Source organism: Carya illinoinensis, chromosome 3 (genome assembly GCF_018687715.1).
Source record: "Carya illinoinensis cultivar Pawnee chromosome 3, C.illinoinensisPawnee_v1, whole genome shotgun sequence".
Lineage (NCBI taxonomy): Eukaryota > Viridiplantae > Streptophyta > Magnoliopsida > Fagales > Juglandaceae > Carya > Carya illinoinensis.
In genome coordinates this window covers 22,243,653-22,267,619 of record NC_056754.1, presented here as the reverse complement: position 1 = coordinate 22,267,619, position 23,967 = coordinate 22,243,653, and the positions used below count along the sequence as shown (strand labels likewise).

The window sequence follows — 23,967 nt, the reverse complement described above, 5'->3', positions numbered from 1 at the left end:
AGGAACAGGCGTGAAAATGGAGAATGAGTTATCTCTAGCCCACAATGACTGTTCAGGCCTTGACCAGAGTGGTTTGTGGCCCACGATTGAAAGTTCGAGTTGTGGTACGGTGTTTATACGTACATCCAATGTGGTGAATAGAATATAACTGTAGCAAACATAAATGGAGAAATAAACTACAGATTTATATGGTTCGGCTCAAGGCCTACGTCCACAAGTTGTTTAGGGTGAGAATCTACTATAAATAAGAGTATTTTGTAGTCTCTCGTGGTCTCTCATAACTCACTCTGCAAACAACCAAGCTAGAGTTTCCCTTATGGATGTTGAGAAAGCTCTCCCCCTTGTCGCACAGAAGCCCCCAATCTTGAAAAACTCCTGAAGTCCCTTTATTTTTCGAGCCAATAGTCACTTTATGCCACATCTCTCCCTCCTTTATGTCACATCCTCTATTTTACCCATTTATGTCAAATCTCATCCTTTCCCTTTGCACACTCTCTTTTTGCCAAATTTTGTCCTCTCATTTCCTTCTCTCTCTTCCCTCCTGGTGAGACTCCCTTTGGGAACTGCTTGGAAGGTCATTCTAGGTCTGGGATATTTTTACCCCTTCCAGAAAGCTTGCTCGATAACATTTACTTCATGTAACATGGGATTCAACTTTTATGATTCTGTATTTATTATTTGGATGTATCTTGTGTGTATATAGACCTTTTATTTGTACATGAAATGTAGAAGATTTCTTCTGCATTGTCTATTTTCTATCAATTTTCTAAATGATAAAAGTAAAAACAAAAATTAGATAATTATTTTGACATAAAGGGTCGGTCCTGAGAGAGCCTTACAACAAGGTAGCCGAGGATAAATGGAGAACTCAAGCAGTAGTGAAGAAAACTAGGATTGCCATAGCTATTCACATTGACAAAGTTTCTATTACAATCAATGTGGATATTAGAGGTTAGGCCTAGTGGTGTAAAAAAAACGAAAAATTGATTGAATCGGAGCACTGAACTAAACTGGTATATATATTCATAATGTGTTATATTATATTATATATTATATACTAAATTTCTAATTAATATAACATAAAATTATAATTTTATTATTCAAGTCTATTAATCTTATAACATTTGATATAACCTATAAATTTCAATCTTATAATATTAAATTAATATAATATAAAATTTTAATCTTAAACATAAATATTAATATTAAGTTATTAATATAAACTTACTTTATATATGTATATATCAAGGATAAATGCATTTTTGGCAAAATAAATATGCTCACCAAATATACCCACTCATATATATACATATATATATATATATATATCTTTCTTCATGGTTAAAGAAATGACTATTAGTAAATTTATATTTTTTTTTATTTTTTTTTGTAATGATTAAGGATGTTTAAAAAATACTTGAAGAAAAAGAAAAGGAAAAAAAAAAACTCATTTGTATTAGTGTGCACATTTGGTGGACACATTTAGTAGGCACCCTAGCATTGCCCAATAAATTATAATATATATATTCTTTTTGTAAATATCCTTTTACATATTTGATCATATATACTCATGAGTTTTATTCTTCTTAAAATAATTTAATTATTCTACTCATCATTCATATACAACACATATAGTAAGAAAAAAATAACAAAAATAACAAAAAGAGTGGTGTGTGGTATATGAGACTTATGAATAGAATTTTTCTATACTCATATAAAAAGTCTAGAACTTATATAGACTATAGTTAAATTCAATATTATACTAGTATGTGTTAATTATTATAAAATAATATACTAATACTATAATATAAATATACTAATAATTTAGTATATATAAATATCATATTATTACTAACATAGATAATCCGTAAAGTTGAAAAAAACGGATAAAATGGAAAAATTGTAAATTCTGGTTTTGATAACGAATTAGTCCGATATCGATTCTTAAATTTTTAAAATCGGTATATACTGATTCAGTTCTAAAAAATATACAAAATTAAACCGTACTAGACGGGTTACACTCCTAATTAGGCTTAGGCCTTTGTGAAATTTGGAGCAATTGTCTAAACTTGTGACACCTTGCCTCTTCTTGTTGAGCCAAAGTAGGATTTTATTTTCCTTTTACTTATTAAAAATAAAAAGGATTTTATTTATTTTTTATTTATTTATCATTTTTTTTTTTTTTTGGGTGGAGTAGGAATTCCTATTGGTAAAATAAGAGCTTGTTCAGATTGAATTTCGAAATAAGAGCCATGCAGAAATGGTGTTTAGTGACCAAAAATTCGTAATAACCAGACTGAATCATCTGCCTGTTTGAATACCATGGACTGTAAAATGCATGAACTATAGAAGCCATCTTCAAGCATTGAAAGGTTTGTTTGGCATTAGGGCTGAGCAAAAATCCGAAAATCCGACTCCGACTCCGACTCCGCTCCGACTCCGCTCCGGCTCCGACAAGTCGGAGTCGGAGTCGGAGGATTTTTTCGGTGGGAAGTCGGAGTCGGAGTCGGAGTCTAGGCGGATCCGACTCCGACTCCGCTCCGATCCGACTCCAATACTCCGACTCCGACTCCGACTCCGCCTCCGATTCCGACTCCAACTTCCCACTGACTCCGACTACGACTCTGCTAATGTATATATTTTATAAATAATATATGTGTTTTTCTATATATTAATCATATAAATATAAATATAATAACAAGTAATATTAATGTATAAATACTAAAATGCTTAATAACATGTAACATTATAATACTAATGTATAATATAACATATAACACTAATATATAAGTAATAAATTTATAATAGCATTTAATACTAATGTATAAAAATTAAAATTGATTATATAGATTTTATATAACTATATCTTATATATTAACATCATTAGTTAAATTCAATAATATACTAGTAATTCACACTAGTTATTAGTTATAAACTTATAGTAAACAAGTTAATAAATATTAATAATTTACTATATACTAATAGACTAATAGTATTAGACTATTAGTATATAGTAAATTACTAATATATATAATAGTATACTATTAGTTATATATATATTAAATTAATATCTTTAAGTTATTATCTATTAGTACTAGACTACTAGTGTAACTAGTGTTATCACATATTATTAGTTACTAGTTACTAGACTATAGTAAATAAGTTAATAATTATTACTAATTTACTATATATTAATAGACTAATGGTATTAGTATTAGTATTAGTGTATTACTAATATATATTATATATATATATATAATAGTATAGTATTAGTTAATATATATTAAATTAATATCTATAAGTTATTATCTATTAGAACTAGTGTAACTAGTGTTATTACATATTATTAGTTACTAGTTATTACATCTAGTTATTATTAGTTATAGACTATAGTAAATAAGTTAATAAATATATTAGTAACTAGTTATTACATCTAGTTATTTGTTATAGACTATAGTAAATAAGTTAATAAATATTACTATATATTAATAGACTAATAGTATTAGTATTAGTATATTACTAATATAATATATATATATATATATATAATAGTATACTATTAGTTAATATATATTAAATTAATATCACAATATAATTACATAATTATTAAATATATTCCCTTGGATATAAAAACAATAAAAAAAATTTGTCAAATTTCTAATATATAACTAACTCTCTAAGTTAGTAATAATTAATAAAGTAATAATTAACTAGTGATTTTTTTAGTGAGTTAATTAAATAATACACATTAAATTGTTACTTAATTTTATTTTCTAATGTATTAATTTTGGTTAGATAAATTAGAAATCTCAAATTATATTTAAAAAAAAAAATTGATATGGAAGCCCAAATCCGATTAGAGTTGCAAATTGTAAAATTGAAATGTTAATTGGGTCAAAGAAAAAAGTCTAAAAAAAAAGCTCAATAAAAAAGCCCAACAAAAAGCCCAACTCCGACTCCGACTCCGACAAGTGACCTTTTTTTTCACTCTTTCAACGTAGAAGGCCACCTCAAAGTCCAAATATATGGGAGCCACAATGATTATATCAAATTGTTCTATTTCGCACGAGACAAAAGATCAACCCCACCACCCCCAAAATAATGCAAAGGAAATCAACAAGTTGAAATAGAAGCTCAACAGCAAATAGGAATCTAAATGATTGAGTCTATTCGATACTTCGCTTAGTACTCGTCCAGTTAAATTCGAATCAAACTCGAATCGTGAAAAAATAAATAAATAAATAAACTCGTCTATGAAAGTAAATACTTATTCGAATAATAAATGACACATGCCTAGAAAAACTCGACTCAACTCGATTAAGGCTCATTAAGGCTCACTCGTTTATGTCTGAGTCGACTTCTTAGCTCTATTCGATTAAAGTCCATTCATATATTAATAAATATATACATACACCTATGTATATATATACATATATGTATTAAATATATAATATGTAACCTAATTACTTATATCTATATATTGAATATACTTTATAGTTATATTTTATAATTTGTACAATAATTAGTCAATAAGATTTAATAATTTTATATACTAATATGTGGGAATTACATATGAAATAGATGTATGTTATCATTTCATAATTTCTCTAGGCATATGATATTAGGGGTGTTCATTCGGACCGAATTTTTTTTGGTCCGGTCGAGAAATCTGGAATCCAGGCGGTTGAAGAAAAACCGGATCCGGTTTTATAACCCGGTTATCCGTAACCAGTTTTTTTTTCTCTCTCTCTAAAACGACACCATTGCAAAATTAATACTAAACAGAAATATAAAACTTTCCCATCTATGTTCATGTCCTCTTGCGTCAGGGCTTTTTGCCATGGAATGTATCAAATTTTTCTGTTTTTTGGCAATGGGTTTGGGGGGTTTCAACCCCTGAATTTTCGAAAGGTGGAGGTGCATTAGATGAAAGGGCCATGACTCGGTTCGGTGCTGATTGTTAGATGGATCATACCAGATGTAAAATCTTGTGGAGTGTGTATTTTATATATTTTCTTTTGTTAGGTTGAAATGTTTATTTTTATCCGTTATTCTCATTTCTTTTGAAGTATATTTTTCAAGTTTGAGTATATTCTCCTCTATCAATGTTTTACAAGAACACAGCGTCTTGCTGTGCAGTTGGTCTGTGTGATAACCATTTTGTAAATTATTATTATTTTTTTAAATCTAGACAATTTGAACATCATATCAGATTTTTTTTTTTAAATAAAATATTACAAAACCCAGATTGAATCTGATTATAACCTAGATTCGGTTTTTATCCAAAAAAAGAAACAAACAATCTGGATATCCGGATTGAATCCGATTACCCACTTGGATTAAATCCGAGTTCAATCTAGGCAGATAACCGCCCGGTTTTTGACATCTAAATCCGGATCTGGTTATGGCCGGATATTCGGATCCGGTTGAACACCCTTATATGATATTATGTTATTATGAATAAATATCAATTAGTTAGATAATTATTTATATATTTTTAAAATCTTAAAATTTAATAAAAGTTCTATATGTTATTTATAGAAATTCAATATTAGATTTTTTATTTTTTATCTACATAATTTATTAATTATTAAATTTTATTCAAAATATAAAAAATTAAAAATAAACAAATCGAGCAGAGCTCAACTCGACTCGAGCTCGTTTTTGGGATGAGCTTGAGTTTGAAATTTTGCTTACCAAGTCAAGCTCAAATATCGAATATTTTGAGTTGAGTTAAGCTTGGCAAGTTAGAGACTGACTCGGCTTAGCTCGATTACAGCCTGTCAGCAAACAAGTTTCTCATTATTCCTCAAAACACTTTCGCTCCATTCAGACCATACATGATAAGGAATTGTCCGTGTCATGACTCTATGAATGGCTGCATTCCTTCAGGGGGAATAATGGGTAGAGATTACAAGCTTTACAGTATGCTACAAACTGGCCAACTAATCATTGTTTTGTTGTTGAATTTCTATAGATGAAGCTGTCTAACTTTTAGTCTTTTTGTATAATAGGAAGTAACTATATTAGTATAGAGAAAAATTTATTGATTCCCAGGGGAAAACATTAGAAAATTCACCAGCCAAAGAAGAAATTTTCCTTAAGAGGGCGAATGGGGCTGCCCATCTGAGCTATGGGTAGCTTGTCGTTTGCTATCACCACTCTTCCGCCTAAGAATCTCCTTGATCTCATCTTCTTTCCTATCTACAAAATCAAACAGTTTTTTTAAGCTTGGATTTCGGATTGTACGACGAGGCTCTGCTGGTTCAATCTCCCCAACATCCCCTTGCTCAGCCTCGGGGCTAAACCTGCGGTATTGACAAAGGACCCTAAAGGAGAACACAATAAGAGCAATGGAACATGCAACTCCGCTAATAAGGAACAGGCCCCAGAAGCTCTGCAGAGACAGTTGGGTTGAATCAACTTGGTTAATCTGCATGGAGCACTCATTATGTGTAAGCCATTTATTATGGATCTTTTGGAGATCACCATTCTCCGAGAGCTGAAGAATGGCGGTTGATAATTCAACCGCAAGAGGAGAGTCCCTTTGGAAAGCCTGAGACAAGGAAATTGAACATTAGAGAGATATTAGAGCAATGAACACGTCTCATGAATTTTTATTATATGAACCAAGAAATTTTGATATCATTTGGGCAAAATTGAGCTTTCTTTCATTAAGGATTAGGAACTGGAAAGTAAGAGGGAGCTAGGCTGACTTACATAGTAGTCATTCATCAGCAGCAAAACAACAGAATTGGGTGTAAATAATTTTTTTTTTACCCTTATTTTGAGCATTTATTGTTATTCTAAATATAACAAGTAATGAACCTAGAAAAAAAACGAATAAATAGACATGGAATAAATATATAATAAAGAAAACCATCTAATAGAGTAATTTTTCATGGAATACTTCACATAATGCATGTTACTGCATTGCTACAGAAGATGGAATACAAGAAGTATTATTGGAGCCAACCATTATGTACGATAACTAGCATATTGAGGCATTTATGTTGATTCAGTTCATATGCTTTCCTGCAGGTAGTGGGAAATTTCAACATGATTTATATAAAAATATGGAGCTGGAAATTTAAATTTCTAACTCCCCTGGAATTTGATTTAGGATCAAGATCATATATAGTATATGGCAGTAAAACTTGCACCTTTCTATAGATGCTTCATTTCACATTTATATTTGGAATCTAGCTAACTAAAGTGTGGAGTAACCAGAGAGCTTGCTTAGACGAACCAGAAGTACTTACAAATCCCCATCCGCTTTTTGTGAACTCTGGCCCCACAGTCCTGAACTCGCAATTGGTGCTGGACAAGAAGAGTTCAATGTAAGGAAGTTCATCAACAATGGCAGCTACTCCTCCACCTCTTGGTCCCTTCCTAAGGGCACTAGAATACTCATCTGGGTTTTTTAATTTAACAATCCTAGATTCTGCAATGTTGAGCTCATCAATTAAGTAATTCCATGCAAATGAACCATCTTGAATTCCAATTGGTTCACTACTAGACACCAAGGTGTCGATCCCTTCTATCCGTGATGTTAACTGCTGCACTGTGAGGATTGATGTCAAACTAGCAGTGTAGCTTGAATTTATAATTAATACTACAAATAACCATATAATCAGCACCATTCGACCCAGTGTGCTCATTGTGTTCTCTCCTGCGCCAGATCCAAGCAGCAAAAGTTGTTAGAAGTTTCAAACATGGACTTCCAATCAACACTAGAAAGATTATGTCATAGACCAAATGTCAAAAGCGCGAGAGATTAGGCATGGAATACATACGGTGTGAGAAAAACATTGTTGAGAAACTGAACCTGCCAGGCCAGAAGTGATTTCAGTATAATACTCAAATATGTATTCAAACAAAGCACACAAAAGAAGAGCTAATAGCATTTGGAACAAGGCAGGACCATTAGCATACATCTAAATTCAAATTTTTTTATTTGAGAAAGGTAGAATTGATGTATTCAATTTCATCATGGTCTACTAGCATACTTCAAAGTAGCAAAACAATAATTGACCTCATGATGATTTTTTTTTCTTCCATACAATAGTAGGCATATGTTATTGTCAAGATATTCGGGTGAATATATTATATGTTCGATCTCATGAGTAACCAAGTAATATCACTGACACCTAGGCAATAATCAAGTCCATTCCTAAGGGCTTTGACAATATTCCATAGCTTTATACAAACTAGTCGTAGGCCCACAAGATACACAGAAATAATTAAATTTATTAATTGAAAACAGTATAGATAACTGAGGTAGCATGCTTTGAACCATTATATAGTAAACAGAATCTTAAGAAGAGTGTTAATATTAACACCTTAATCTCCAAAATTTGGTTGAGTACCTTGATCTCATCCTCCCTTACTCTCCTTTGTTTCTTTGTTACTAATGGGAAACCTGACAAGCTTTGATCGAGTGAAGAAAGGGTCCAAGAGTTCTTTATATGATGTGTTAAAATAACTCTGGCCATGGAGAGTCATAACTTACAGGCTCTTTAACTTCCTCTTAAATTCAATAGCCTTTATGAAATAACTTAGACTTATAAAATATATCATTTAAATTTTCATTTAGAGAGAATGCATTTCCAACCACAAACTATCACTTATTTTTTTCATTTATACCCTAAATTATAAGAAGTTTCAATTTGCACCCGAATATATCAATAGGTTTCCCGTTTCACTTTGCACACTCCATTTAGATTTGACAGTTAATAGTGTCATGTGACTAATTCTTCATTCATCTTAATAGTAAAATCACAACCGAGGGTGAAACTTAAAAACTATAGGTAGTTTAGGGTAAAGATTAAAATATTTGGTAGTATAAGGTGCAAACTAAAAAATAAGCAGCAATTGGTGGGTGAAAAATGTAATTTCCCCCTTCCTTGAATAATATAATGGGGAAGTATTTGATGTGGCTAACAAGAGTAAAGCTCCTTACTTTCAAAATTATATATCGCAATTGATTAGATGGCTATAAATTCTCGCAACAAATAAAAATGGCATTCAATGAATCAAAATATACTTACCAAAAAATTGTTATAAGTTGTTGGCTTGGTGGACCACGGAACTCACGATTGATGCGGTGCTCAAGAATCCAAACAACAGCTCCAACCAAAAGAAAGAAGGCACCAGTGACGCACCACATTAGAGCATTAAATGGCTTGAGGAAAGCCCAAGGACTTGACTTCTTCTGTTTGACGGGAGCAACAACGACAAGTCCTGATTCCATGTAAGGCTGTGTGAAATCCACAATCTTGGTCCTATTTGTAACAATTGTAATGTCCCCAACAGCTGCATCAAATTTCTGAAGTAGGAAGTAAGTAAGTCAAAATAGCTATAATGATTTTGTTTTTCCACATCAAATTTCCCAACAGATGCAGTGTTCGAAATGGCTACAATGATTCAAATACTGCATCTCACCAATATATTAGATAATCTAATTAGAAAGCCCTCGAAAGGAATAATGAGAAGAGTACATGCAAACAAGTTGCAATCCATTTTATAGCATGTTCCATTTTTAATTAAACCAAACATAACTTTTTCAGAAAATTTATCAAAAGATGAAAGTTGCAAATAAAGGCCGAATACTCACATCTGCTGCAACCTCAGCCACAAGATCATTGAAAACAGGATTTCTTTTTCCATCTCCATATAGCATATACAAGCGTGGTACAGGATAAGGCAACAAGTTTATGGCAGCTTCAAAGACATCAATACAGAAACCTCTGACCCCTGGAGGACCATTGTCTTTGGCCACAAATTGTTTGTAACCTACTCGGTTTGGCACTCCTATCCGCAGTGGCTTACCATTGTTTGGGAATACCCATCCCCGGGGTGGTGCTGCAGTTTCACCAGGCCATATTACACTGTACACATGTTGACTGGCAGTTGAAGTATTGGGAGGCCTAGTATATAAGATTTCTGGAGGAATGACTGAGAGATGAGAATAATTTGACCAATAGCCAATCTTACGAAACCCAGTCCCCCCAATGTTCAGAACATCATATGCTGGATGAACTAAATTTTTGTCCGAGTCAAATTGTATCTGACCGCTTACACCTGTAAAGTTCATACTTAGAATTGTCTGGAGCAATTGTTGACCTCCATCAAAAGTTCGGAGGGATGCTAATTGCAGTCTGCTTCCATTTGAATCATGCAATGTTGGGTCACTAGAGAAAGATATGTTTCCACCTTCTTTCAAGTAAGCATCAAGAGCGCGTGCTGCTAACCAAACAGAATCATATGCATAGAGTGCATAAGAATTGAAGTTTGCAATATCTTTATTTTTTTGGTTGTTCAACCTAGACATTAAACTTTTTTTGAGATCACCATCTGGGGTGTGATGACGAAGAGCAATGACCCCTTGTAGGAGATTCATTGTGTCAGGATCAGCTGTTGCTGATGAATCTAGGAGGGAAGGAAGCCAATCTGTTGCAATCCAAACATAGCCAGCACTCATCATACCCAGAGATTTAGCAACTGAGAAAACTGTCAAACCAGAGTCAGGATTTACATGCACGACATACACCCGAGACTCCCTGAGGTTTACTCCAACAAGCAAGTCATCAATTTCACTTTTGGAGGCACGAGGAGTAAAGGCAGCTTTGTAGGAGATCTTGGCACGTTTCTTTTCCAGGGCATCACCCAATACAGAAATTCCACCTCTGCCATAATCATCATCTACGAAGATGGCAACAACCTCCCTCCATCCATAATATTCAACCAAATCAGCAATTGCATACATTTGGAAATAATCACTCTGCGTAGTACGGACAAAATATGGGTATTGAAGTGCAGCTAGAGTGGGGTCTGTTGCTGCAAAAGATAGAAGTGGCACATGGAGTTCGTTAACGACATGGGATATGACATGAGCTATACCAGAGGACTGTGGTCCGATTGCAGCAACAACATCCTCTTCCATGAGCTGCAAAGCTACATTATTAATGACAACCCTGTCAAATTTTTGTAACCTTTTTCCCCATCTTCATGACAAAGACACACATAAAAGGAGTTAGCATACTTATAATCCTATGTAATTCTCAGCTTTGCGAAATGGCAAGACTCCATTTTGCAAAGCTGCTGAGAACCACAAATGGTTGTTAAATACTGACAACAGGTTTAACTTCAAATATTGTCCCACTTTTGATGACTCTATTAAACGGATTAACTTCCAATCTGAACTATCTCATATTGAAACTATAACAACAACCCTCCAGCCAGATCTTAAGTGGTGGCACTACCGTGGATTTGATGGCCATAAAATGAGAAAAGAGCCATAATACCATCAAGTGGAAAGGTCTTTACAACGGAACTAACTAAAAAAGATGAAAATGAAAAAGGATGACGGCAACTGCAGCACTTTTACCCTTAGCTCATATACAATTCACAGGTTATAAGATGGGAGAAGGGGGTTGAGATTATGTTAGATATCATGTGACTTCTCCTTCCCGAAGGTTTGACTGGTATAACTAAGAATCATAATAAGTCTTATGTTCTGTAAGATCTATAACATATATAATTTTCAAAGCAAGAACTTTGCCCTTGTGAAGCCACCCCATCCATTCTTATGTTAAATGCAATAAATTTGGTAGTTTAATTAAAGTAATTTAAAGGGTCATGTCAATAAATATTAAGCAATTCGAAATTTTAAAGGTCCAAGACACTTCCACTTCTTTCCCATATAACTTTTTGTCTTCTTTCATATATACTTAATTTTATTACCTTAGTAATCAAAGAATGCCATGTTTAGATTACTGAGCAGTTAGCAAGGCATCACCTGAGTGCTCGATTAATTGTAAGTAAAAGAGGTGCAACAGTTAAGCTTCCAGACTATGAAATACATAATTTGAATTGTTATTTTCAATATCATAGCATACATAGCCCAATATTATAGACCATGGCAATGGATGGCAATCATATGGAAGTTGAAATCAAGGTGGCCATCGTGGCACATGATGCCTGATATCACAACTGTTAGAAAGGATTAAATATAGACCACTAAACGAACTCGAAAATGGCAATTGAGTTCATAAATGGAGACCCAAAAATTCAGACGCTAAAAGTTACCCTCTAAATTTATAATTTCAATTATCAAAGTTAAGATAAAATATCCCACGGGGCAGCCTAAGAAAAGAAAGTACTATATCTACTTGTAAATATTGATAGCTTCTGGAGGTACCTTCCACAGTTCCAAGAAATCCGCTGCAATTCGTATCCTGTAATATGACGTTCAGTTTTATTTCAGGAAGGACGCTCGAATCAGAATTGACATCATCGATTGCAGCCAAAATTGCTGGTTTGGCCGACCTTCCAATAACCGAATTCACAGTAAACAGAGCTCCAATATTCACGGCACTTGGTTTCGAAGAAGACACGCTACCGGCATTCCCAGACCTGCCCATTACACTCATTGGCAGCCACACACATAAAATCAAGAAAAGTTGTGTTCTTTTCATGACAATACGCTCAGGCCAGCCTAGAAATCGGGAGGTGCTCCTGAAATCTAATAAAGCATGCAAATAATAGACTCGTTCTTTTTTGCACAGGCCTGACAGCAACTACTGCCGAAGATTACGCAGCACCGTGATCCTGGCTATAGTCAAATGCAAGAGAATATCTCTCATCATGAAGAGGATATCAAGCGTCAAGACTTGGAAAATCGATAGAAGCCAGCATTAGTTCAAGATGATAAGCACCTGTTAACATTGTCGCCATGAATAAGAACCGCACAGAAAGCCAATGGTGAGTGCGTTTTGAAGAAATAAAATCAAGAAGTTGATCCATGCGTTTTCCATTCCCAGCAACAAATTTCCAAAAGGGCTTTGCTAGATGCAGTCGGCAAATACAGTCAGCATGAAGTCGGCTGTACGGAATAAATAAAAAAAAATATAAAAATAATTTTTTTTTATAGTTGTACAGAATGAATAAAAAAAAATTATAAAAATAATTTTTTTTTATAGGTCCCATGTTAATTCATTTTTTTAAAACGACTGTACGCCGACTGCATTTGCCGACTGCACAAATCATTTCTCTTTCCAAAAATATGTCTCGGCACTCAAAGCCAACTACAACATGCATGGAATCTTAAGATTCAGCGCCAGCTAACAGATAAAAAAGACTATAATATGGAATTAAAATCCAGGCTAAACCAACTTGGATACTAAAAATTAACACCCACATAGGAAACAAGGACTAGAGTACCACAAGAACAAAATTAAAACTGCCTATATACTTATATTATAATATACCCAAAAGGAAGATAAAATTAAACATGGGTACATTCAGAAGAATTAAAACTGCAAATATATGATATATCCACTTGTGTACGATCATCGCCGTAACCAAAAATATAAAAATAAAAAACCTTTGAGTATAAAAATTATACGAACAAATTTGAAAGAGGACATTTGAGTGTTCTGGAAACTCACATGATGAATAAAAAAAAGTGAACAGAGATTTTGGGGGAAGATTACAGTTCCAGATTACCTGACCTCCAAACTTGAATATAGCTTTGAAGATTTGGATGGGTACATGCGTATAGTTACCAAAGACGCGGAATAGCTCCAGCCTCCACTTACCAAAGACGCAGAGTAGCTCCTCTTACCAGAGACGCAAAACAGCCCCAAAGCACTTGACAGTTAACAGTCCAAGTCAAGTAAAGAATCTCTCTCTCTCTCTCCCCCCAACAACTAATCCAATATATTTGTGTCGCTTCCATTTTCCAAGAGAAAAGGTGGGCTTGAATCTTCTTCTCTTTTATTATTATTTACTGCACTAAAAAAAATCTGTCATTTTTACCGTATCAAGTTCACTCGTCTTTGGCTATTTTACTATATTATATTACGATTAAAATATTAAAATTAAAAATTAAAAAAAAAATAGTTATAAATAATTATGCGCACCAATATAAAGTAAAATTTATTAAAAATAATAATAATTTAAATTTTAAATATAAAAATATTAATATTTATACGAATTCGTTTATACACGACAAAATTCATTTAAAGTTGGCTTTGATCAATCCATGTCAGCTTCACACATAGAAAACATGTGAGGAATGGTCAGCACACGTCATCAGATATGGTCAATTAATTAAGAGAATCTAATAAAAAGTCTAATAATTTAGTTGGAGTGGGTCCCCGATAATTGGGTGAAAGTGTTTTAGGTGTCAAACACATGGCTGAGGGTGACTTCTACGTACATTTATTTTTGAATATATTTTTATATATTTTATTACTATAATTAGTTTAAAATAATTATTTTATATTAAAAAATCACGTAATCAACCGTATAAAAAAATATAAAAAAAATAACAATACATAAAAATTTTAACTGTATTTTGATCCAGTCTTCCATATAATTGGATCATCTACACACAGAAAATAATTAAAATGCTCAAAAGGTTATGGACTATTTGATTAATTTTAAAATGAAATACTCAACGATGGTGTGAAAATTGCTAACAAAAAGATTCTGCAATAATGCAGCCTCAGCCTGTTTAAAGTAAAGATGACGTTGCAATAAAGAGTTGTTTTACAGTAAATATACTGAATTTGACATAAAGAAACCACATTCAAAAACATCTTTAAACAAATCAAATTACATCAATACCCGAAGGGAAAGTGAAAGGGAAAGCATATTTTGTCATATATTGCAACTTTAAAATTGCATAATGCAGCCAAGTACGAAGAGGCCATGCATGGCTCTAGATTGAAGATTCCCTTCAAAGATAAAATGGAATAGGAGAAAGATATTAGCAGAGAATGTGTCCAATTAGGGCTCCTTAGATATTTAGACATATTACCAGAGAATCTAGGCAACCTTTATTACTTGTTCCTTTTCCTTTTTTGTAAGTTCTTGACGTAATCCTTATCTCTTAAATATTGAGTTCAATGGTCCATATAAAGCACTTTAATTTTTTTTTTTTTTTTTTTTTTAATTTTTATATTAGGTAAGGTTGGTGGACCAAAGTTTTAAAATTCGTTCCGTTCCGGCCATTCCGGCCGGAATTTTTCGTGCCGGAACAGTGACCGGAATGAGATAGGTATCTGTTCCGTTCCGGGTCAAATTCCGGCCATTCCGGTCAAATTCCGGCCGTTCCGGTCAATTCCGGCCGGAATTCCGGTATTCTGCCGGAATAGTAATTCCGGTCCGAAAAAAAAAAAAAAACTTTTAAATAAGTTAAAAAATAATGAATAAAATTGTACATTAAGAATTCAAATACCCCTTTCCGTGCATTAGAAGTATTGTTACTTTTAATAATTTTTCTATTCTTTAATTTTTTTCCTTTATTTTTGTGTCTTAATTCAAGTTTGTGAATTTTTTCAATATATATTCATTTTATAAATCTTTAATTCTTCTATATATATACACATATATATATCACACACTTACATATATGTATTTATTTTATTAATTGTTAGTTTATATATACATATAAATATTTATATATAATATATAATTAATCCCGAAACGGTACACCGAAACGTACCGGTACCGAAATATTCCGTTCCAGTGGCTCAACCGGAATGGTCTCCAGAACGGATTTCAAAACTTTGTGGTGGACCATTCGTGATTTTAATAATTAAGAGAAATAATATTTTTAATTTTGGGATGAGTAAATCAAGCTCATTTTCTTTGAAAAATTATATAAATTAAGACTCACGTCAAAAATATTATTTCATTTTTATAAAAGAAATATCTTATATATTTAAGACTTATATCTGACATTATTCTATTCAATTAGTATGAAATAAATTTGGTTTGAATCACGACTCAATCTAAAGCCAGACTCATTCTACGTTGTTATGGAAATAAATTAAGAAAAATTTTAGTATATCTTTTAAGTTTACTTCTTCATTTTGACTGTTTATATATTTAGATTTTTTTTAATATATTAGTATATTTTTTATTTTTTTAAAATATTTAATATGTTAAAAAATTGAAAAAAATAAAAATAATAAAAATAAAATAAAAAATTTATACTACTAGACACGCCCATCTATCAAACACTCATCTATCAAAAGGCACACTAGCACCAACAATAAATTAATAACGTATTTATCACGCAAGGCAAGTACGAACGCATGATGTGTGCCGTTCACATCGGCTGCATCAGCACTCTTTCATCAATTAAATGGTGAATAAAAAAAAAAAGTAATTCAACGGTGGGAAAGGAATAGAACACTTTGAACTCGAAATTCCACAGCTGGGGCCAACGAAATGACCGAAGAAAATGACAATTCAAATTCAATTATTTGCGTGTGAAGTTCTTACTCTTGCATGGAGGGCTAGTTACAACTAAAGTTTTGAAATATGTTTCGGAAATCATTTTAATTGAGGCACTGAAATAGAATATTTTGATATCGATACGTTTTAGTGTACCGTTTTAAAATTAATTATATATTATATATAAATATTTATATGTATATATAAACTAACAATTAATAAAATAAATATATATATGTAAGTGTGTGATACGTATATATGTATATATATAGAAGAATTAAAGATTTATAAAATGAATATATATTGAAAAAATTTATAAACTCGAGTTAAGACACAAAAATAAAAGAAAAAAATTAAAGAATAGACAAATTATTAAAAGTAACAATACTTCTAGTGCACGGAAATGGATATTTGAATTCTAAAAGTATAATTTTATTTATTATTTTTCAACTTATTTACAAGAGAGTTTTTTTTTTTTTTTGGACCGGAATTGACCGGAACGGCCGGAATTTGATCGGAACGGCCGGAATTTGACCCGGAACGGAACAGATCCCTATCCTATTCCGGTCACTGTTCCGGCACAAAAAATTCCGGCCATTCCAGCCGGAACGGAACGAATTTTAAAACCTTGGTTATAACCGTTCTAGATACTACTTTCTCAAGAGTGAAATGAATTTATATTCTATGTTTGAATGGGTCGTTTGGACAGTGAGATAAAATGAAATGAATTAAAATAATTTATAAATAATAATAAAATTGTTAAATTGAGATCAAATAAGATAATTTTTGAAAATTTTATGTGTTTAAATTAAAAAGTGAGATTAATTGAGATGATTTGTAAATAATAATAAGATTATTGAGTTGAGATGAAATGAGATAATTTTTTAAAATTATATGTTTAAATTAAAATATGAGATAATATGAAATAGTTTTAAATTAAGAAGTGATTTTAAAATAAATATTTGGATAAAATAGTATCAATCGGTACGAGTTTATAAGAGATGGTCTCATCTCATTTATGAAACCGAATAACTCCCTAGAATGAAACTTTTTAAAATAAATCTTATAATATTTATTGACCTATCCATATTGTCAGAAAAAAACTTATTAAATAGCTATAAATGCTGTGAAACTAACTTGTTGGGACTGTCTTCCACTTATTTTAAAGAAAATGACATAATGGCTCTTAAATATGTCCATTAAATCTGTCTACTCATATATTTTTATTTTTATTATTTTTTTAATAGTTAAAAAAGTTATTATTAGTAAATTTATATATTTTTTTTATTTTTTTTTAATAGTGAAAGATGTTTAAAAAATACTTCAAAAAAAGTAAAAACAAAAAAACTCATTTATATTAATATGCACGTTTAATGTCCACACTAACATTTTCCGTATAAGAGATATATTAGTTAGGTAAGAACGTTAAAGAGATCTGAACATGGGTGAGAAGGGTGGGCCCTAAATTGAATGTTGGTTCATCCCTTGTGGCCAGAACAGGTTTACGAGAAGTCAATGCTCAGGCATCTGGGACCATTCTGGAAGAACTACCGAAGTCAGCAAACATCCAAAGTTTGGTAGAATGTTTTCAATTACAATGTTAATGTAATGACCACTAGTAAAGAGCAGCAAATCATCTGACTGTTATTGTTAAAACTAAGCGCTTTTTAAGACCCAAAGAATCCTGAACAACCTTGTGCTCTAGGCTAGCATTTTTCAGAAATTGAACTCGTGTATTTAGCAGAAGAAGAAGATGGAACCAACAAATAGAAAAATCAACAGCCCAGCTTTCTCAGCAATATGTCAGTAAAGTTGGGCTCTTGGCCCAACCTTGTGCTCTTGGCCATTCAACCGAATCGACACTGTAAAAAGGGCCATTTTTAGGCATTCAGTAAAGCACTGCCAACTGAATCCGCTACAAAAACTACGTCTGGTTCAACCTGTTCTGAAAAAAAAATAAAGAGGGCATAGCCCTTGAAGCCCTCCCAAGGCATATATTTACATATCAATTCGCTAAATCTGACCTTGAGAATTGACAGGCTGAGCAGACTTTTTCTTGATAGCTTCTTTCTTCTGATCAATGAAGCCCAAAAAGATGTAAATGACCTGAGAACAGTGAGCCTTTGATGGAACTGAGGATGAAGCAGAAGACTGCTGCAGTTTTTTGTAACGTATGAATTCGCAAACCGTAAGTAGCAGAAACACCACAAAGGCACCAAGAGTGAAGATACCACATAACAAATATAGACCCCAAAAGCTGATCAAGTGGAGTTGGTTAGGCTCAACATTCCTTTTCCTCTCTCCTGGACAACCCATCTTACAGAACCACTTCTCACGGAGTTTCTGAAGCCCTCCATTCTCAGAAAGTTTCAAGATTGCCGTAGACATGTCAACAGCAAGTGGGGAATCTCTCCTGAAAGCCTAGTTTATGGCAGTGAACAAAGTAAATGAGACAACCCATGTAAAGATCATCATAACATTGGGATGTTAAAGCTTGCACATCCATGATGGAAAAAAAGAAAAGATGCTGACAAGAAGATGTAGTATGTGTCATTACAACGAATAAAAGGGCAAAAATAAAAACATGTAATATATCAAGAATGTGCCATGCACAGATGTGTGTATGCAACTGTGTGCGGGTGTGCGTGCATTTGATTGCGGGTAAACTCTACTCACAAATCCCCATCCACCCCTGGTAAAAGGTTGCCCAATAATCCCAAATTCAGTTTGCTTTGACAGAAATAACTCCACATATGTAAGCTCATCTATAATAGCTGCTACCCCTCCATCAGTTGGCCCAAGTCGTAGTGCTCTCTCATACGCTTCTGGGGAGCCCAGAGAAATGAGTCTTGACCTAGGTATGTGAAGATTGTCTGTCAGATAGCTATAAGCAAAGGAACCTTCTTGATACCCGATAGGCCAGTTACTCGAAACCAGGCTATCAATTCCTGTGATGGGTGATGAAAGCTGCTGAACTGTGAGAATTGAAGTTAAGCTTGCTGTGTAACTTGCTGTGACCACCATTAATAGGAATAGCCAAACCACCATCACCATCCGTCCAAGTGGGCTAACTGTAGTTTCCTCTGTTTTTAAAACATAGTCAAAGCTTATCACATACAAATATAATGCCATGTCTGAAAAAATTTCCAAATTTTAGAACCATAATCGAAGTGACAATAGAATAAACATATAAGAGCTTCTTTTTATCCGATGGAAGTTTTTACTGTGTTATCCAAGAGTATGCAACATTAAAGAACACCATTAATAAGTTTAGATCTTTACTAAGAATATCACAGATTTCTTTCATAAGAAACTGCACGAGTTGATATGATTCACTCTTTAGTAAGTAATCTATATTGTATAATTCACAATAAAACCAGATTGTTAATTCACAAAATTGGGTAGGCATTCCAACTATAGGATTTAACAAGATGTACCAAGCACAAAGGTGCCACTAAGCCACCACCATTCTTAATGATAGATATATAGCTTTACAAAAGAATAAAAGTATATAAACTAAAAGGTTGAAGATTCCAACAGCTTCCTTACGATTTGTCTTAAACAATGTCGAGAAGCTGAACCTGAAACATGAAACAATTGAATGAGGTTAGACACTACTACTTAGGTATTAAGGTGCATATTGGCTTAATGTAATGCAATATCACATTGTCAACTAAAAACAAGAATAACAATAACAATGGTATGCTAGTACCACACATCCAAAATATAATATGTATAATAAGTCGTAATGTAATTCATCTCAATCTTAAAAAGGCTTACAGAAACATTGTAACAAGCTGCCTCTTAGGAGGGCCCCGGAAATCATTGTTGACTCGATGCTCAAGAATCCAAATAACTACTGCAATCATTACAAAAGAAGCTGCGGTAACACACCACATCTCCACTGTAAATGGTTTAAGAAACACCCAGGCACTTGATTTTGAATTGCGGACTGGAGCCACTATGACAAGACCAGTAGTAGCATATGGCTGTGAAAAATCCACAATCTTTGTCCTGTTTGTCACAATTGCAATGTCCCCGACAGCAGCATCAAACACCTGACACCAAAGGTTCAGTAACAAACAAGGCATGCCTAACAAATTGCAATCTTCTAATAGATGTAACCCACATAAAACTCGAGTTTAGAGTGAGATCCACATTCTTGTGTATCTCACCCACAACACAGCTAACAGAATGATTATCGTAAGCATGTAACTGTGCATACTTGCCTCCTCTCTTTTGCAAGGTATAAAAGACATGTTTAATGTCATCAATTTGTATTCGTTGCATACACTCAGAAATTGCCAATTAAGATCTTCTAGGCAAGCCTGCGTAAGGTAACTCATGCATGAGCATGTTTACAATGTATTTGTAGGTCATCTTTACGCAACAAAACATGGTTAGATTTATATTTATTTTCTTCTTAACGCTTTAGAACTATATGTTTTTACTCACCTCATCTGCAACCATCTTTACAAGATTGTCGTAATTGGGATTGGAGTGACCATCCCCAAAAGGCTCGAATCTGTAAGGAACATCATATGGGACTAATTTCCGTGCTTCAATGAACAAATCAATGCAGTAGCCTTGCATGTTTAGGTTGTTGTGCAGTTTGGTAGCAAATTCAACAAAACTTGCTCTGTTTGGCACTCCGATCCTCAATGGTCTCTCATTATCTGCAATTTCCCAACCACGTGGCCTTTCCATACTTCCACCAGGCCAAGTAACCATGTTAAGCTTCTGATGCAAATGGGAATAACTGTTTTCTTCACTTTTAATATTTTCTGGGGGTAAAACTGAAAAACCTGAGGAATTAGACCAATAACCGACCATATGAACTGCCATCTGGTCAATATTAATAACATCATAACCACCACTTACAATGTTCCGATCTTGGTTAAATTGTACTTGACCACTTAAACCAGTGAAGCTTGTCTCCAATAATTTCTCCAGGAGAATAGATCCACCATCAAAGACTTTGAGCTTGTTCAGCTGAATTTTACTCGGGTTCATTTTGAGTAACTTATCGTTAAAAGAGAATGTGATATTTCTGTGTTCTTTTACAAAATTATCGATTGAATGTGCAACTGCCCATACTGTGTCATAGGCATTGAGTCCATAAGTATTTAGCTCAGAACTTGCTAAACCCTCATCTAGCATTTTTCCCCATCGAGACACAAAAGCCCTCTTTCGGATGGACTCTGGAGTATGTTGACGAAGCCCAACTACCCCTTGGAGTATTTGGAGTGAAGATTCAGTCATTGGAGAGAATGAATCCAAGGTAACAGAAAGCCAATCTGTCGCAAGCCATACATAGTTGCTGGTCATCATTTGAAGTTTTTGAGCTATGGTGAATAATCTCATTTTGGGGTCAGGACCAACATGAACAACATAAACACGAGGTCCGAGCAATCTAGATTTATTAAGCATATCAGTGATGTTGTCTAGATCAAACTGGATAGCCAAAGGCAACTTCTGAGCAATCTTCAATGCCCTCTTGTGAAGTTCGTCATCTAAAGCAGATATCCCATTTCTCCCATAGTCATCATCCACAAATATGGCAATGACCTCTTTCCATTCATAAAAGTCAATTAAGTCAGCCATAGCAGCCATTTGGAAGGCATCACTCTGTGTATTTCGAAGGAAGAATGGGAATTGGAGGGCAGAAAGTGTTGGATCAGTGGCAGCATATGAAACAAGAGGCACTTGGAGACCATTAGCAATCTCAGAAATCATATGAGCTATAGCAGAGGACTGTGGACCAATTATCGCCACTACCCCTTTCTCAAGTAACCGAAAAGCTGCCAAAGAAAAGGTGCAATCAAGATGATTTAGGTGGCAGGAACTCCATTTTTGAGTTTAGAACTTGAAATATCATCTTTCAACAGAATACAGAGAAATGCTGGATAATACAATGTAACAAACAAAGTTGATCCTGATAGACTGATCAATGCAGTGAGGAAGAATGCAAGAACAAGAAATACTACTGAGAGGAGGCCACATGGATTGTTTTCAGAGTAAACAGGTACAAGACAGACAGTAAATAGCTCGTGAAGGTCTTCTATTAGTGAGTATCCCATTTCAGATAGGAAAATGTCATACAATGCAACCTCATGCCACTCCTATCCGACTGTGGGAGTAAACAAAGAAGACTTATAATGAGAAAATATTGAGTTTCTGGCAAAAATTCAATATACAACTCCAAAAATTTAGAGTGTTATTAAAACAGAAAAGTTTTCTTTGCACGCTTCAGGTAATGAAGCAAAAGAAATCATCCAAAAGGAATTCTAAACAAATATTTGATAACCTTTGCATCATCCTGATACTCAATAGAATCCCTATTACTTACAAAAATAAACTTATTAGAATTTTCATGAACCATAAAGAGACAGTGTTATTCATGTCAAGAGCTCTACATTACTTATATCACACAGCCAACTCAATCATCTTTCAAATAAATCATAAAAATTACAACTCAATCCTACCTCCAACGGACCCCAAGAAGACACTACAATTTGCATCATCCGTGATAAACCTCAGCTTTGTCCCTTTGAGAATTGTTGGGTCTGCATTGACATCAGAGACAGCTGCTTCCATCGCCACCTTGGCTGCTCTACCAATAACCGAATTTTGAGTAAAAATTGCACCAACGTTCACAACGGCAGGACTTCGGGAGTACACAGAACCGGTAAGGAATACTCCTACCAAAACTATCATTGGCAGAAACCCGAAGTGTTCCATTTCTTCAAAAAAAATAATAATAATTCACCACACCAGAGCTTCACAACAACCTTAGAAAGCTCAAGACTTTTACCAAACTAAGGCAGCACAGGCTTCGAAACCTGGATAAATACGGGTTAAAAGTACAATGGGATAAATGCTCAGGCGAATTTAATGGATAATTCATTAGTAGGAGTAAGCACAAAAATGGTGCCCCAAGAAATAAAAAGGTATACCACCCACAAACTAAAGATGACTCGACAAATACTTCGCGACCAGTTAACGGCCCAGCAGGTTTAAAACCTAGGAATTTCATCCCATTACATTTCTAATTTGCAAAGAACTAGGAAATGAGCTGCCACAACAGAACACAAAGACCAAACACGTGTTTAATGGGGGAAATGAAGGAAAGAAAATACGAGTGACTTCGGTGAATTTTATTTGGCTAGGTTGGAGATTGGGTAGAATTTTATGAATAGTAATAACATGGTTTGAGAATAGTAGTAAGATAGTTTGAGTTAAGTTTAAAAAATAAAAATAAAAATTGAATAAAAAATATGATAAAGTTAAAATATTATTAAAATATTATTTTTTAATATAATTTTTATTTTAAATTTTGAAAAAATTTAAATTATTTTTTATTTTTTATTTTAATATTTGAAAAAATTATTATAATTAATTTAAAAAATTACAATAATTAATTTAAATTATTTATATTTTAAAATAAAATAAGATGAGATTGAAAATAATTTTAAAAAATCCCGCGTTGGAACTTATCCCACACTTAAAAATGAGGACAACGTTTTAGGCGAGAACGTTAGTGAGGTACAGATGGGTATGCGAAAGGGATTTTGCCTCTTCGAATTTTCAATTGCATTAATGTAAAACCCAGGAAAGGCATCAGAACTACCACTTCACGGGGTTTTTTTGGGCTGAATGGGACCTTTGACAAAACCACTTTCACAGACTTCTTTCTGAAGCTGGTAGCCTGTATAA

The 23,967-nt window shown here is 33.4% G+C and overlaps 2 protein-coding genes across 9 annotated transcripts; both read right to left on the bottom strand.

The window, feature by feature from the left end:
- Nucleotides 1-5,841: 5,841 nt before the first annotated feature.
- On the bottom strand, nt 5,842-13,726 carry LOC122303815 (glutamate receptor 3.4). 6 transcript variants are annotated; one of them, XM_043115783.1, is made up of 8 exons: nt 13,510-13,724; nt 12,720-12,886; nt 12,203-12,616; nt 9,617-10,956; nt 9,051-9,328; nt 7,797-7,828; nt 7,263-7,672; nt 5,842-6,556 (listed from the first exon to the last, which is right to left on the bottom strand). In XM_043115783.1, the coding sequence occupies exons 3-8, from the start codon at nt 12,477-12,479 to the stop codon at nt 6,101-6,103; spliced, it is 2,793 nt and encodes a 930-aa protein (XP_042971717.1). In that variant the 5' UTR covers nt 12,480-12,616; nt 12,720-12,886; nt 13,510-13,724; the 3' UTR covers nt 5,842-6,100. The 6 variants fall into 6 exon arrangements, with proteins under 6 accessions (XP_042971717.1, XP_042971715.1, XP_042971716.1 ...); XM_043115781.1 differs by lacking the exon at nt 12,720-12,886 and having other exon boundaries at nt 12,203-12,719; XM_043115782.1 differs by having other exon boundaries at nt 12,203-12,886; nt 13,515-13,724.
- A 4,292-nt stretch (nt 13,727-18,018) lies between these two features.
- Nucleotides 18,019-23,357, bottom strand: LOC122303814 (glutamate receptor 3.7-like). 3 transcript variants are annotated; one of them, XM_043115780.1, is made up of 8 exons: nt 22,737-23,357; nt 20,707-22,052; nt 20,481-20,579; nt 20,032-20,309; nt 19,801-19,832; nt 18,928-19,334; nt 18,483-18,672; nt 18,019-18,405 (listed from the first exon to the last, which is right to left on the bottom strand). In XM_043115780.1, the coding sequence occupies exons 1-8, from the start codon at nt 22,990-22,992 to the stop codon at nt 18,329-18,331; spliced, it is 2,685 nt and encodes an 894-aa protein (XP_042971714.1). In that variant the 5' UTR covers nt 22,993-23,357; the 3' UTR covers nt 18,019-18,328. The 3 variants fall into 3 exon arrangements, with proteins under 3 accessions (XP_042971714.1, XP_042971712.1, XP_042971713.1); XM_043115778.1 differs by having other exon boundaries at nt 18,019-18,672; nt 22,737-23,354; XM_043115779.1 differs by lacking the exon at nt 20,481-20,579 and having other exon boundaries at nt 18,019-18,672; nt 22,737-23,348.
- Between the last annotated feature and the right edge of the window lie 610 nt (nt 23,358-23,967).

Excerpts from the sequence above, each read along its gene's own strand:
- LOC122303815 (XM_043115783.1), bottom strand. The coding sequence starts at position 12,479 with ATGAAAAGAACACAACTTTTCTTGATTTTATGTGTGTGGCTGCCAATG. Across the intron at positions 9,329-9,616 it reads TGGCTGAGGTTGCAGCAGAT|AAATTTGATGCAGCTGTTGG; the intron begins GTGAGTATTCGG and ends TTCCTACTTCAG. Across the intron at positions 7,829-9,050 it reads CAACTTATAACAATTTTTTG|GTTCAGTTTCTCAACAATGT; the intron begins GTAAGTATATTT and ends CTGGCCTGGCAG.
- LOC122303814 (XM_043115778.1), bottom strand. The coding sequence starts at position 22,992 with ATGGAACACTTCGGGTTTCTGCCAATGATAGTTTTGGTAGGAGTATTC. Across the intron at positions 22,053-22,736 it reads CTTCTTGGGGTCCGTTGGAG|CTTTTCGGTTACTTGAGAAA; the intron begins GTAGGATTGAGT and ends TTTCTTTGGCAG. Across the intron at positions 20,580-20,706 it reads TAAAGATGGTTGCAGATGAG|GCTTGCCTAGAAGATCTTAA; the intron begins GTGAGTAAAAAC and ends TACCTTACGCAG.